The 14202-nt window shown below is 44.3% G+C and overlaps 1 protein-coding gene across 3 annotated transcripts in view; it reads left to right on the forward strand.

Moving 5' to 3' along the window:
- XPR1 (xenotropic and polytropic retrovirus receptor 1) overlaps positions 1 to 14202 on the forward strand; it is a 111210-nt gene that overhangs the window by 90498 nt on the left and 6510 nt on the right. Inside the window, exons 10-12 of one of the 3 annotated variants that reach the window (XM_086462412.1) lie at positions 3421 to 3576; positions 4150 to 4165; positions 5301 to 5492. In XM_086462412.1, the coding sequence (XP_086318538.1) occupies positions 3421 to 3576; positions 4150 to 4165; positions 5301 to 5492 (364 nt within the window). Of the gene's footprint in view, positions 1 to 3420; positions 3601 to 4149; positions 4166 to 5300; positions 5493 to 14202 lie in introns of all 3 variants that reach the window. The other 2 variants (XM_086462411.1, XM_086462410.1) reach the window with 2 other exon arrangements.

Raw genomic sequence — 14202 nt, forward strand, 5'->3', positions numbered from 1 at the left:
GTCTTAAACTATAGATTTTACACTCAGCTCCTGTTTGCCAGGTAAGATAAATCTGGTAAGTTGAATGTAAATATGTGTGCTACTTCAGTGTTCCATTTATAGGTGGGAGCTGCAAAAGAACAGTTTTCAAACTTGTTGGATGGCTAATCATTTTCTTCCCAAATGGCTGTTTCACATGTTCATCCCCACCCTGTATGCCCTTTTAAATTGTCTTTAATCAAGTTGGTTCCCTTGGTACCTTATTCTTGCTGGAATGGCTCTGAGAGCATCAGGCAGAAGATGGTTTGGCTGGCTGATGTTATTCATAGAATCATTTTAATGCCAATTAAAACAATTAACTTTATTTGGAACATAACAAAGATGAAATGTAGAATCATGCTTCAAGCATGTGTGTGCAGGTATACACACAGCTAATTAACCTCTGTGTGCTCACCTCTGTTATTGATTTGCTAGCTTACTACTATTTCAGTTGCTTTCTTTTTCGCCTTCCAGCAGTTAGCTGTCTCTCATAGATGTACCTTTAGTCCCAAGCCTCATTAGTCTTACTGCTGTCCCTTGGTGCTAGGGGAAGCACTGGAAGCACTCTAACCATGTGAACAATATCTGTGCTAATTTACCATAGTATCTTAACATGGTAAGATGCTCAGCCTTCACAGAGCTCTTAGGCAGTTTCCAGTACCTGCTGTGTCCCAGCTATCTCTAGACTGCGCTGCAGTCTGCGATACAGGCATACCTTTGAGTGTGCAGAGGCCAATTCATCCCAAGGTCTCCTGGGGTTAAAAAAGCTTCATCAAAATGCAAGATCACCTTAATGGCGGAAAATGACACAGTACTTCTGACTGTGTGTTATGCGGAAGGGGAAAAAAGAGGCCAGACAAACCACATAAAGAGTAGCTGTTAGGCTTTTCTAATTTTTGTTGTATGTACTTGGCTGGCTGTGTCTATTTTATTTCTCCACACAGTTGCCAGCAGCTGTCTAGGTGAAAGGAGGTTTAAATAGTGCGATTCTTAAACTGTGCAGTTCACACAAATCTTGTTAGTGTGTTTTTTTCACATGCTTGATAGGTTTAATTTCCAGTCAAAAGTAAGTCTGACATACCAGGTGTAGCAGAGTATTACTGGCACCTTCACTTTTTCTAGAACCAAATCAGGACCATACTTCAGTGTGTTATAGCATTTCCTGATGGATCTAGGAGACTTACTGCATCTACCTGTGATCATCAACAACTGCTTGTTGGTACTCCTGAGTGGGATCTCTTTTGATAATCCCTGAGGGACTGCAAGTTACGTCTGAATTGATCTTCCTCTGAGTGAAAAAAAGTTATTTAGGCCATAGTAAGTTTAATTCCCATGCCAGGCTGTTCTTTCTCGCCTACGTGCTTAGGTGAGCTTTCTTTGCCCCTTTGCTGACGGATGAGAAGCCCATGAGTGCACTTGTGTAGGTTGAGGAGAGCCGCTCGCCAGGAGGAATCGGATCCGAGCACAGGGGATGGCACAGCGTCTGCATGCCCACGCTCTCTGCAGGGCGCCTGTCTGAAAGAGGTGAAAATCTAGGAAGTGTTTAGCTCCAGCTCAAATATCTACTATCTCAGCACTTACTAAAACTGCAGTAATCAGCACCAGGAAGTCTGTGCTCAGATTGTGGGCCTGTTGATATGTAATTGCAACTGATTACTTGAAACTGAGGTTTAACTCCAGTTTTTGCTATTTTATGACTTTATTCTTGCGGCCCATCTTCTCTGAAGGCTGTTGCAGCCAATTCTCAGCTGGGAAGTGAGGAGTTGCCTGTGATACCTGACAGCAGGCAGTGCCCTCCGCTGCCAGCACCCTCTGGTAGCTGGGCTGCAACTCCAGCTGTGCCTGGGCAGCCTGTGGCAGCCGTCGGAAACCACAGTGCCTGACACATGGGGTTAGGAGGGTTCAAATGGCAGCTCAGGTTCTTAAGGATAGTTGACTGAGATGCCAATGCCTTCGTTAGGTTGTGGACACAGCTGCTGACTCCTCATCTGCTGTAACTTTTAGGTGGAAAGCTTCTACTCTCTTAAAAGTTTACGCTGTCATCTGGCAATGCCTAGAGTGTCTCCCTAAATTAAATAACAACATGGATTTTATTAATTTCTTCTTTTTTCGGGGAGATCTATCTGTAAAACTGTTTTCACATTTCATTTGTTTTAGTTAGTCTTTGTTTACAGGGGGAAAAAAAAGTCTATGATTAAACAGGTAAAGGTAGTATCAGGGAGTGTTGCCAAAACAGAGGAAGGACCTTTTGAAAAGTAAGGCTGTTGTAGCTTCTCTGACCTTTGCAGAAGCTGTTCTGCAGCTGGACGGCTTTGAGGATAGACCTCCCCAATGGCTGGCCCTGTTTGAGCCTCTGTAATAGTGCTGTCCTACATGAGCGCAGTGCTTTCCGGGTCAAGATCCGTATCTGCTTTGTGCCATTAAGTCTTAATCCCCTGTTTGGCTTTGAAATTTAGGACCAGAGCCTTAAATTGCCGTTACAAGCTGATGGGAATGTGTCAGTCCTTTCCCGGTTTTCTGTAACTGTGTACCCCTTAGGTTAATAAGGAGAGCAATATAAAAGATCAGTGTTAGCCTGTGCTTTCATTAATTTAAAGGTTCATAAATCTCTGAACTACAGGATGGTGCTGGTGCTGTCTCTATGAGAAATTGGCCGTTAGTAACTATAACTAACTGGGTAGAGAGAGTTGTAATCAAAGGTAATGGACCACGAAAACTGTCTGGTTTGAAAGTAGCAAAACTGCTGTTAAGGCTTAGGGGGAAAGTGGACTGGGTTTTAGGGGGTGTTTAATTGACAGTCAATAGGATTTCCTCTGCCCTTTCTTTAACTCTTTCCCTGCTCAAGGCTTTGGCAGATCCAGCAGTAACAATCATCACTTCTAACTCCAAAGAATAACTAATATGTTAAGTAAACCGAGCCACCATCAGACTAATGGCCATGCTGAGGGTCTATAATCTAACTGACGTTAAGTTTGAGGAAGAAGGTTGAGTGTGAAAGATGTCAATAGACATGATGTAAATGCCTGAAAGAAAGCGCTGATCAAAATGAGGAGAAACGGAGCTGTGTAGAGCTCTTTCTGACATGGAGACTGGGAGTTTCTGGGAAAGAGCTTGACTGGAGGAGACTGGGGTCTTCTGCCAGTAAAAAACAAAAACAAAAGAAGAAAAAAAAAAAAAGGGAGGGAGGGCATGATTAGCTGCATGCAGGAGGAGGAAAGCAGGAATGTTATTTGTACTAAAAGTGAGGAGACAGTTGTTTTTTTTTTTTTGTCAGTAGGAGTGAAAGGTCGGCAATAAATCTCCAAGCGTTTCTGTTATTTCCATATTTGTTCAATGCTGTGATGTCCTTCCACTGCATTTAGATGTCTTTGACGCTATGTCATGACCTTTTTTTCCTGACAGTTTCGAGTGTTCACTGCTCCCTTCCACAAGGTAGGCTTCGCAGATTTCTGGCTGGCTGATCAGCTCAACAGCCTGGTCGTGATACTCATGGATCTGGAATACATGATCTGCTTCTACAGCTTTGAGGTTCAGTGGGAGGACAATGCTGGACTTCTGGCAAATACAGGTAGAGTAACGCTGGCAACCCACACGAATGCGGTCAAAATGACCCGAAAAACACTGAGCAAGGCAACTTTGTAATCATCTGTCTGTTTTGAAGAGGGCTACCAATGACATAGGAAATTAAATAACTGGCGTTTCTTATAAAAACAGCATTAGAGAGATTCTGCCCTTTCTTACCTGCATCCAGAGAAATGGAATTTCACATCCGTGTTCATTTCCTAATCCAGTCATTTGGCCTGATGTGTATATTCATCAAAGAATTTAGACACAGCTCTTCTTGATTGGAAAGAGAAATCTGTTTTCCTGGCATTGTTGTTTTCTTTCATAGTGGTTTAACCATGTATTTGGTTTTAGCCTGTTCCTGTTGCTCAACATGAAAATTAATTGCATGAGCTTGTTAACCACAGTTTTCTGTGCTGTAGCCTGCCTCTTACAGGCTCCATCACAGTACCCTAAAGCAAGCGAGGTTGAAGAAACTTCCTCAGAGCTTGTTAGTGCCACCCCTTATTCAGAGTTGATGCTGTGATACCAGGGTTGTGCATGCTCTGCTTCTTCTCCCCTTTCTAGCCAGAAGAGCTGCGGAGTTGGCATATGAATTTTGACTTTGGCCTTCCCAGTGGCAAAATAGTACCTGTATCCCTCCTCCTGGATCGGGCTGCTGTTGTTCCATTTTAAGCAGTGATTGCTGGCAAATTGTGTTGTCTGCTGGTTTTGACACTTGCTGAAAGAATTTGCTTCAATAAGCATCAGTGTTCACTTTGTTCTTCCAATCTGTCTGATCTTCCTCTTCCCTTTAAGACAGTGTTGCAAGAAACTAAATATTTATTTACTAAAAATAATATAAATAAAGCAACTGAGTGGATAACAACTTGCCCTCTTCCAATCCAAACAGTGGAATGATAGTGCAGTGCTTTGGGATAAATATCAGCTAATAACATGTCTCCATTAGTCTAAATAAGAAACAAATGTTTGTTAGTCAATGGGATGTTTGGTTTAGATGTGCTGAGTGAGACAGCATAAGAATGTGGCATGTTTGGGGGTTGAAGGCAAAGCTGGGTTTTCCTGATTATTTCCTCAATAAAAATAAGGCTTTCAAACATCAGAGGTGTGACACAATGTCATGTTGGTGTAGTTGCCTCTCACCCCAGTTGTTGAAGCCAGGGCTATGCCCTGGCTTTGCTTTTTAAAAAAACAAAACAAAACAAAAACCCAAGCACATACTGAAATAGGTTTTTTCCTATTACGATATACAAGAAAAATGGGTCAAGGACATCTTAGGTAAAGTAGCCTCTTTGAGCTGTCCTGCAGAGTTTGGAAATGCTCTCCCATTTATGCACAAAAATTCAGTGTCAAAGGCCTTTTGTAATTCCATCCTTAATTTGATTGTTCACAGCACTGCCAACAGCACAAAATAAATTTAAAAATAGATTATTTCTAATCTCCTTGCATGTTAATTATACTGGCAGCAGTGAAAGAGTTAGATGATGATCTGTCTGGGTGTGTTATTGATGTCAGCTGAATACCTCTGAGATGGAGTAAAGGGCTTCAGGATACTTTTTGGTGATGAGCTTCTCACTGGTCTGGATGTGTGTGTGCCTAGGTACAAGACATTGATGGGGAATTGCTGTCATGTCAAGTGATACTACCCTTACAGAAAGGAAGATGATAGGAGTTCTTAAACTTACTGACTCTGTGTCCCTGAAAATTTTTTCTTGCAGATAATCAGATTTGTTACAGCTACTCCTACGGAGTGAGAGCAGTTGTCCAGTGCATCCCTGCTTGGTTGCGATTCATCCAGTGCCTGCGCCGTTACCGTGATAACAAACGGGCCTTTCATCTGGTTAATGCTGGAAAATATTCCACCACCTTCTTCGTGGTGACATTTGCAGCCCTCTACAGCACTCACAAAGGTATTGATAATTTTGGAAAATCCTTTGCAAGCCATGGGATTTGCTTTTTAGTGGGAGAAGCTCAGAATTTGACATCCCATTGAAGCATGAACTTCAGTCTTTTGTCACCTATGAAACGTCTCAGTGGAAAGGCAAAAGCCTGCCGAGCTTGCAAAGAGTATTTTAAGATCTTCTTTTAGGTATATTTCACACACCTGTCTGCTTAGAACTGCGCTTCTGGAGTGTAAGAGAATTTTCAGGTTTCTCTCTCAAAAGGAGGAAACTGTCAGTTTTTGCTGTGAAGGGAGGTTGAATGGGAGATGTATCAGGAAAGGGGTAGCACGGGAAATATTTCTCCCTTGACATTTATGAATAGCTAACCTGGATCATCTAAATAAGTCGGCCCGTCGTTCCTGAATGTGTGGAGATGTGCACAGTGCTGGGAAAATGCCCTCTCTGGATTTTCCTGTGTGTTTTTATCCATGTTTTTTCTGCAGCTGGTAGGGAGTTGTTTCCAATCCATTTAACTGCAGATTGAGCTCAGATCCCTGAAGTTCCCCATCTCCCTGGAAACGACAATTACTCGATTCTACTCTTGTTCTGAAGGAAAAAGCTTTTAGTTTCTGCACTTCAGGCAGTTGCCCTGCCTTTCATTGTTCTGAAGTCCTAAAAGCTGTATTCTTTTATCTGAAAATATATGCCTTCTATATCTCCAGAAATTAGCAACCACACACCCTCATGAGCAATTACATATCCTGAAATGTGATTGTGGTGAGGCAGGGAGAAGTGTTCAAGGCATGCTTCTAGTTAACATGTTGGGGTTTTTTATAGGGGTGACAGGGTTATTAGAAACCTTCCTGTGGCTAAGAAATGGCTGTTTTGAGTGGCTGGGCCTGAAGTCACACCGATACTGTTTCTCAAGCCTTGCATTTTAGTGGCAGAGAAGTGCATTGGTGCAAGCTGGCTGAAGGCTGGAGGTCGGGTGCTCTGGAGGTACGCACAAACCGGGTGTGGGAGCAGCAGTGGTGGATGCAGCACCTGGCCCCTCTGTGTATCTCCTCCCCGCTGCCATGTCCCTGGAGCTTGTTCCTGTTGTAACTTGTTTGCTCAGTGACATTCTGCAGCTCTTCAGTTCCAGCCCTGCAGTCCAGTTAGTCACCACCGCCAAACCCTGAGATGAGACAAATACAGATTGCCTGGCTATAGTCACTGCTTGTATACAGTGCCTGCTTTGGGGAGGCTGACTAATGCTTCTCCTTCCTGGGGGGGGGACACACTGGCAGAGCCTTCTGTGGGAAGGCTTGAGTAGATTTGGAACCAAGAGGAAACCCAGCATCTGTCAAAATGTCCTGTTGAAGAATTTGACCTCTTTCTACTCCCCTTGAAGTTTGCATCCGTGCCAGTATGGCTGACCCTTGTTCTCATTGCTGCCATACATAACTGTTGTCTGCTCTTCAAGTCTGGCAGGGAGTGGGTTGTAATGAGGTGTTTACGAGCCAGGCACGGGGCTTGTTCCAATTGCTGAGAGATGTTCATGACTCCCAGCTTTTGTCTGTCCAGTTTTGTTAGTGGGAGTCAATAGCACGTAGTTGTTGGTATCATAATGAAAAAATTTGGAAGCTTTGTGGCCTTTGGAAATTACATGTTAGCACAGATTTTTGTAAATGTCACTATGCCTGGGCTTGTGGCGATTTCTGAGGGCTGCCGAAACACCTTGCCACGTCTTCTCAGCCCTATTCCCATCCTGCTATAAATGCACTTTCTAATATGCTGTACCTGCTGAGAATCCAGTTTTATCTGTGTGCTTTACATAGATTCCCAGTTCTTTTTGAACTTGGAATCAGATGGTCTGTCATCAAGTTGTTATGATGTTACTGTTGAAAATAGATGCACTGCTCTCCCACACCTTCTCTGTGTCTGCCTAAGGATAGCAGAGACAAACACCCATCTCTTACCTACAAAACATCTGTTGGGGACTAGCTGCTTGCTATTAAGAAAGCAAGCACTGCCCAAAACAAGTGTCAAGTTGGTAAAGATCCTTGCTCCTTAGACCTGCTCTAAATTGCAGTAACGAACCTGTTAATTGCTGTGGTAACAAGAGTTTTATTTAAACAGTCTCTCATGCCTGTGTTTGCAAGCCTATGACTTATACCTCTGGAATGACAGCTTTTGGCTGCCAGGACAAGAGGGTAATTGGTGGCCTTTTCTTGGGAGGTCAGGTAATGTACACCAGCGCCTGTTCTCCACTTGGGAGTCCTGGGGACGTCGCAGCCTCTGAAGAGGCTTGTCTTTCTCCTTTGATTTGAATATTGAATAATTTGTACCTGGTCTATAGGTTTTTAGCTTGCGCCTGCCAGCTGTGTGAAGATGGACTGTGCAGCTCGGAGGGTTTGTTGGCATTGAAAACCAGCTAATTCATATAGAGTGCACTTACAGCATTCTTGTGCTGTGTTTTCATATGCTTGCTGGAAAACAACTCGAACTAAACAAGTATACAAAATGCCACCTTACTGTGTTTAAGTGATATATGCTGTTTCTACTCATATGTGGTACTTCGTTCTCCAGACCTTCAGGAGTGAAGAATCCCCCCCAGTAGCATGGTGTGCTCTGGGCTTTTGACGAGTATCTCAGTTTCCGCAAAACGTCACTCTTTAATAATTCATATTGCTCAGGCACTGCATAATTCTGATTCTTTCTTCCCTGAGAGAAATCATTTCTTTACTTCCTTTTGATTTAAATGCTGAATGCAGTTTTCTCTGCTAATTGCAGTTGAGATGTTAGATCAGTAAGATGTTGAAGTAAATTGTTAGTTTTTTTCTCCCAAACTTGCAATCCAGTTGTCCTGGGACTAGATAAGTTTTACATAGTCAACTCCAAGCTACCACCTTGATACTCAGATATCATCTGAATTAGTGAAGTGAGAGTAGCTACCCCATAACATAAGAGCGGAGCAGGCAGTGGTTGCATGGACGAGTGCCGACTCAAGCTGCCCGCTTCACCGTGGCTCAGAAACACAGCCACATTTCAGGGACAACAGCAGCAACCCAAGGGCAACTGTTGCTGAGCTCCCAAAGGGAAGAATTCTCAGTATTTTTATATCGCTCAAAGGAATGGGAAGCAAAGGCCGCGTTCTGTAAATATAGTCCTGCGGGGTATGTTTGCACAGGCAAATGAGGCATATCTGTAACTCTAAGCTACCTAGCAACTGGAGTGTGTGCTGCCGGTCCCTGCCCGCTCGCAGCACGGCCGAGCAGAAGCCTCTGCCCCTGGCTCTTTCCTACCCTTGCTTTGCACTGACGAGTTCAGGGCTGGCATTAACTTCCGTGGCAGTGCTGAGTAGCTTTCCCCTGAGCTAGCCAACTGAGTATTATATTGCCTTATTTAATCCCTACAGAAACCTACATGGTGCTGGGGAAACAAATAATTAAGCCCAAGTCTGCAGCTGAATATTCACCCCAAGTGAAGTGCTATTTTGACACGCTACTTCTTGCAGTGTTTTCAGTCTGCCAAAAGCAGATGTGATCTCCTTGACAAATGCACCAGTATAGCTGCTTCCATGCCAGTCCAGCTTATTGTAGCATTCCACAGGGATCCCCTGTTCTGTAAAGTGTACTTGCATTTAAGAAGGTACGCTGGCATACCTGGAAATAGCCAGCACTGGTTTCGTTCCCCACTCAGACCCGATTCAGGTCTTGTAAGATAGGATTGTTATGTTTAGCTGTTCAGCTCTTATGAGTAACAGTGCAACTGCAGTTGTGTTGTACTCCTCTAAAAGTTCTGATCACTTCTTAAGCTTTATGCAATGATTTATGTTCCAACTTTATTTTTTGTAAAGTGAGACGCATCTTGGTTTTGCTGCTGTCTGTCAACTTTCTCTTACCTTGACGCCTTTTGCTCACATGGTGCCATCAGAAATGTCTGAATATAGATTTGGCTTCTGTGCTTAAAGAACTGAGCTTCTTGAGTGCTTTGTACTCTTCCATCATTTTTGTGTTTTGTGGGATTTGCTGTTTCAGTGTGAGCATTTGTGTGTTTACCTTGGATTTTGCAGGAATGCGTTACTGAGCTTAAGGGTTAAAATTGGTTATGTGGGATTTTATCCTTTAACTGAAAGGAAAGATAGTTCATGCAAGTTTCCATTGTCAGTTTGATTTACACACATTATTCAATGAAACCCTTGTGGTCTGGGTAGTATCCAGCTATTTATTAACCTCAGAATTATTCCAAATAATCCGTGTGGCCTGGAAACTTGAGTAAGCGTCTCTTCTTCTACACCGCTCCCACGCCCTTTCCAGGTACTCCAAATAAGACTGCTGAACACTAGCTGTCATCAGCTTGGAAGTGCTGTGGGGAGCCTTAGGTCAGTCTAAGGTAATGCAGCTGCCACTCACTTTCTCATTAAACAGCCCAGGAAATTGACAGTAATTAAAATGCAGAAGTTAACGAAATAGGGCTGTCTCTAAAGAGTAGTGCTTCTGTCTGCGTTCTCATCATCACTTCAGAAGCAGGCTTTTCTGAAGTGATGTGTAATTTGTTTTTTAAAGCCAGCGTAAGAGAAAACTGTGAAACTCTTTGTTTTGCCAAGGAATAGAGACTCTCAAGGCGAGAGTCATCCTTCACTTAATGGGCTTTTGCAGAAAGGTGTTGGACCATCCCTTACTAATAGAGAGGTTCGACCCGGTCTGACCAGATGAGGATGAAGAGGAAATGCGCTGCTTTTTGAAAATACAGTGGAAGATTCCCAGGTCTCGTAACTGCTGCCCACTCATTAATCACGGTGGCTTCAGTGGTGATACCGGCTGGCATAGCCATCTTCATGCTGGAACAGATTGCTGGTTCTCCCACGGTCTGTCCCGCCGTAGCTCCCCTGGGGAGGGGTATGACTTCCAGGCGAAGGATGGCAATGCGCAGCAGGGGAGGGAGAGGAGGTGGTGGTAACATCGAACTGCTGCGCTGGGAGCTGCAGGAGGATACCTGACTGCACCTTAGCCCTGCTCTTCTCTGCTGGCTGAAGTACTGGATAGTGGGTTGTGTCACTTGGCCCTTGTTGCTACCACATTAGAAACTCCAGGGTGCAACCCCTGCAGAGTGAATTTGCTGGTAGGTGGAACATTAATTAGCTGTGATCCTAAATGGTTACAGCAGGAAAGCAGAACAAAGCGATGTGAGAAGGGGGACTAAAATGACCTCTCCAGAAATCGGACATTGGTGCAACAGCTTACAGTATCTCATCTGAGAAACATCATTTCATTTCTAAGGAGTGGGGGGTGGGGCAAGGCAAAATAAGTGGACATACAGAATTTAAGTACAAATCTTTTTTTAAAAAAGGTACAAAACTTAAAAAAAAAAAAAATCATTCCCAGAAGAATGAAGCAAGTAATATTTGTGAGATCCTGTTCCCTAGCTTATCTGTTGTGTGTCAGTACAAGATCTCCCATCTCTCCCCCTCTTTCTCAGCGCTAGAAGAGCTGTCAGCGCTGTGGCCAGCCAGATCGTTTGATGTAGGTGTCACAAGAGCCTTATAGAGTGCTTGGATTGACCTCTGCAGGTAAAACAAACTTTGTAATGGGATTAACTGGCTTCTTTCTTAATACTTGCAGTTTTCGCACGGCTTGCCTTAGCACAGCATACTGGCAGCTCCATCAGGATGATTATTTGGAGCCAAAACGTGCAACGTCTGTCACATTGCTGTGAGCTAGGATGAATTTTTGTCTGAAACCCTGTCATCCCGTGCCCAGGAGGCCTTCAATAATGAGTTGTGTTCATTAGCCAGTCTTTCTGATCCTTTCCATCAGAGCATCAGCAGCGTCATTAGCAAAGAATTGGAGGCATTGCCATGGGCAAACATTTCCATCCTGGCCTCTGACCTCCTCCCAGCTTTGACGTGGCTCTCTGCAGCACCCTGAGCGAGCCCAGTTTCTCGTGCTGGCTTGTTAGCTCCCCTAATTGCTTAGACACCTGTCCCAGTGATGGTACTTTGGGGTGGAGCTGGGAAGGGTGAGGAGCATCCCGGCAGGGCTGCAGCAGGACCACCCTCGCCAGGGCAGAGGTGCCGTCAGGAGCTTGCTCCCTGCGAGCCTGTGGTAAGTGAGCGGGGAAGGCGAGATGAGATGGCAGCCTGTGCTCGGCAGGGAGCCTGGGAGGGGGTGTTTCGGGAACTGCCACCACACCCTGAACGTCAGCACAAATGAGGCATAAAACACCACAGGGAAATCTTCCCATGCTTTGTAGGTCTGCAAATGTCAAGCAGGACATTCCTGGTGCCAGCAGCCGTGCAGTGGGGGAGAGGCAACCTTGGCACCCTGCTGCTGCGTGATTCATGCGTTTGCTTCTCAAGATTGCAGCTGAGAGAGATGGATTTTAATAGCTGGGATTTGGAAAGTGGACTAATAGTACCGTTTGTGTCATTCAGTACACTTTAGTGTTAAAGGTGACAGGAGAAGCGGGAACGCTAATGAATAAGGTGTAAGCAAAAAGGGTGGCCTACTAGTGTCTCATTTCATGGGCACTTAAGAGGGGGAAGCCTGACTTTTTTTTTAATGGAACATTTTAAGAAAAGCAACTGACTACATCACAACTGATTTTCCTGTCAAATGTATGCAGGTCTGGAGTCCTCTGGTGCTACAGAAATCTAGGAGATATGATCGTCCAACTTTTTTTTTTTCTTGTTGTTTGCTGTTATATTTTGAAGGAATCTGCTTTGGCATCTCAAAGCACTGTAGAGGTGGCAGATGACATTGTGTCCTGATCCCTAAATTGTCCAGCAGAGGCCCTGATTACAATGCTGTTTATTTCTGAGTGTGAAAACAGGTATTCTTTTTAGCGAGACTGCTGGCAAATGCTTAGATTGGAAACCCCATCCTTTTCAAGGTAGCAGTTAAACATCCCCCAAGAACACTTCTCAAATGCTAGAGAAGCCGACAGAAGAATCGGATCAAATCTCAGTCATGACTGATCCGCTTCCTCCTATTTGCAATTAAATCACATTCTTCTGTTTGTGAGATACAAGCAACGAGATTGCTGCGATGTCTTGAAATTAGACACAGTTGTATCATCCTACAAACCCAATGCAAACCTGCAGAATATTTTTAGTCAAAACACGATTTGGGGATTTCCCTGCTCTACAAGCGTAGACTCTAACTAGAAGAAGAAACGAGATGTTGCCTCCTGACAGTTGTTCACTGCACTGTATCTTGCTGCTTTGCTTTAAATTGTGCCCAGAGGCTATAGCAGAGGTTTGCAGAATCTAACGGGAAGTTTGTTCATACGAAACGGTTGGTATTTGACAAAGCCCATCAGTGCATGATGGCGAGTCCTCCGTGTGCTCCTCCGGGTTATTTGCCTTTTTACTGTGCTAAGTCCACTGTCATGTCATGGCTCTCCCATTGATCAGTATTAAACAGCAGTACGTGCTGGCTGGGCAGAAAGGCAATGCTGCTGCTGTTCCCTCATTGGGATGTATAATTACTGAGGGAGCAGTAACACTGCACTTCAAGCAGTAAGGTGTTAAACAAATGCTTTGGGATGTCATTCCGATGGCAGTTCTTATGCAGATAAGTCACTTCTGGCTGTCACCCCCCTCTGGTTGTGTGCTGGGATGGAGTTAATGGGCACACCTCATCCCCCAGGCTAACTGGGTGGCAGAAAGTGTACGCTCAGTAGTCTAGTGTCTGTGCTTGGCTAGTGTACTGTAAATATATATTTTTTTGGTTTGGTTCTGCTTAAATCTGTGATTGAAAGGCTGGTCATCAAAGGAGACTGAATTTGGCATGCCTCGACCAAGAGGTTTTTAATTGATGCCTGAGGCAGAACTGCTCTGGCTGGGTCAGTTTTGTCTGATGTAGCAGGGCTTACCTGACTGCATTTCCTGATAACCTCGTGCTTCTTACAGCTTTTATCACAGCTTTCACCATCAGCAAAAACCACAGCCAGCTGCAGTGGCTGACACACCAGGAGTGCTTATCGAGGGCCATTGTGCTCTTATCCAGATCTTCAATAATACATGGCATTGATTTTTGCTGTGTCGAATACTATATAGTGTTTACATTCCCCAGAATAATTCAGTAGGGTAAACAGATAGTATTCTTTGGAAGTAAAGTCAATATTAACAGTGTTCAGGATAGTATTTGCTGTCTATTTTTGATGGAAAGCAACCTTTCTCTTCCCTGTGTTTAGAAGGGGCTATAATTTCTGCAGAGCAGTATTCTCTCAGAGTGCTAGTCAGATACTGTGTCCCCTGGGGCTGATTTTGGGATCCAAGATATTGTCTATCAGCAATTTTTGTAGACAGTAAATTCATGTTGCTGCAAGTGCCTTTGGCTGTTCACTGGGACCGTGGCCATTCACAGCTTCAGTTCAAAGATGGAAGCCTTCCATTATTTATCTAGCTGACCTTCTGGAGCAATTTGTAGGTGTATCTGTGCAGAGTATCTACTGGAATTACCTTTTATAGGGTAAACTCAGGATGCTAATGGAAATTCTATGGTGAAGGTTGCAAACGCCTCCTGTGGTACGCTGCTTCCCATCGACTTTGCAGCAAGTGGAGAGAGCAGGCCACTGCAAACTCAAATGGCCTCTGATGTAGCTGACCACCTCCAAGTTGCAGATGTGGTCATGTGAATGTATCTTGAAATCTGCCCGTCGGCAGGGAGGGTAAGGCTGCACCTGCAGCTTTACATGCGGAGGTTTTGTGCTGGTGGTGTTTTGTCTTGCACGTGCCGCTTTGACTAGC

This window comes from Leptosomus discolor, chromosome 3 (genome assembly GCF_034619465.1).
Source record: "Leptosomus discolor isolate bLepDis1 chromosome 3, bLepDis1.hap2, whole genome shotgun sequence".
NCBI classification, from domain to species: Eukaryota; Metazoa; Chordata; class Aves; order Leptosomiformes; family Leptosomidae; genus Leptosomus; species Leptosomus discolor.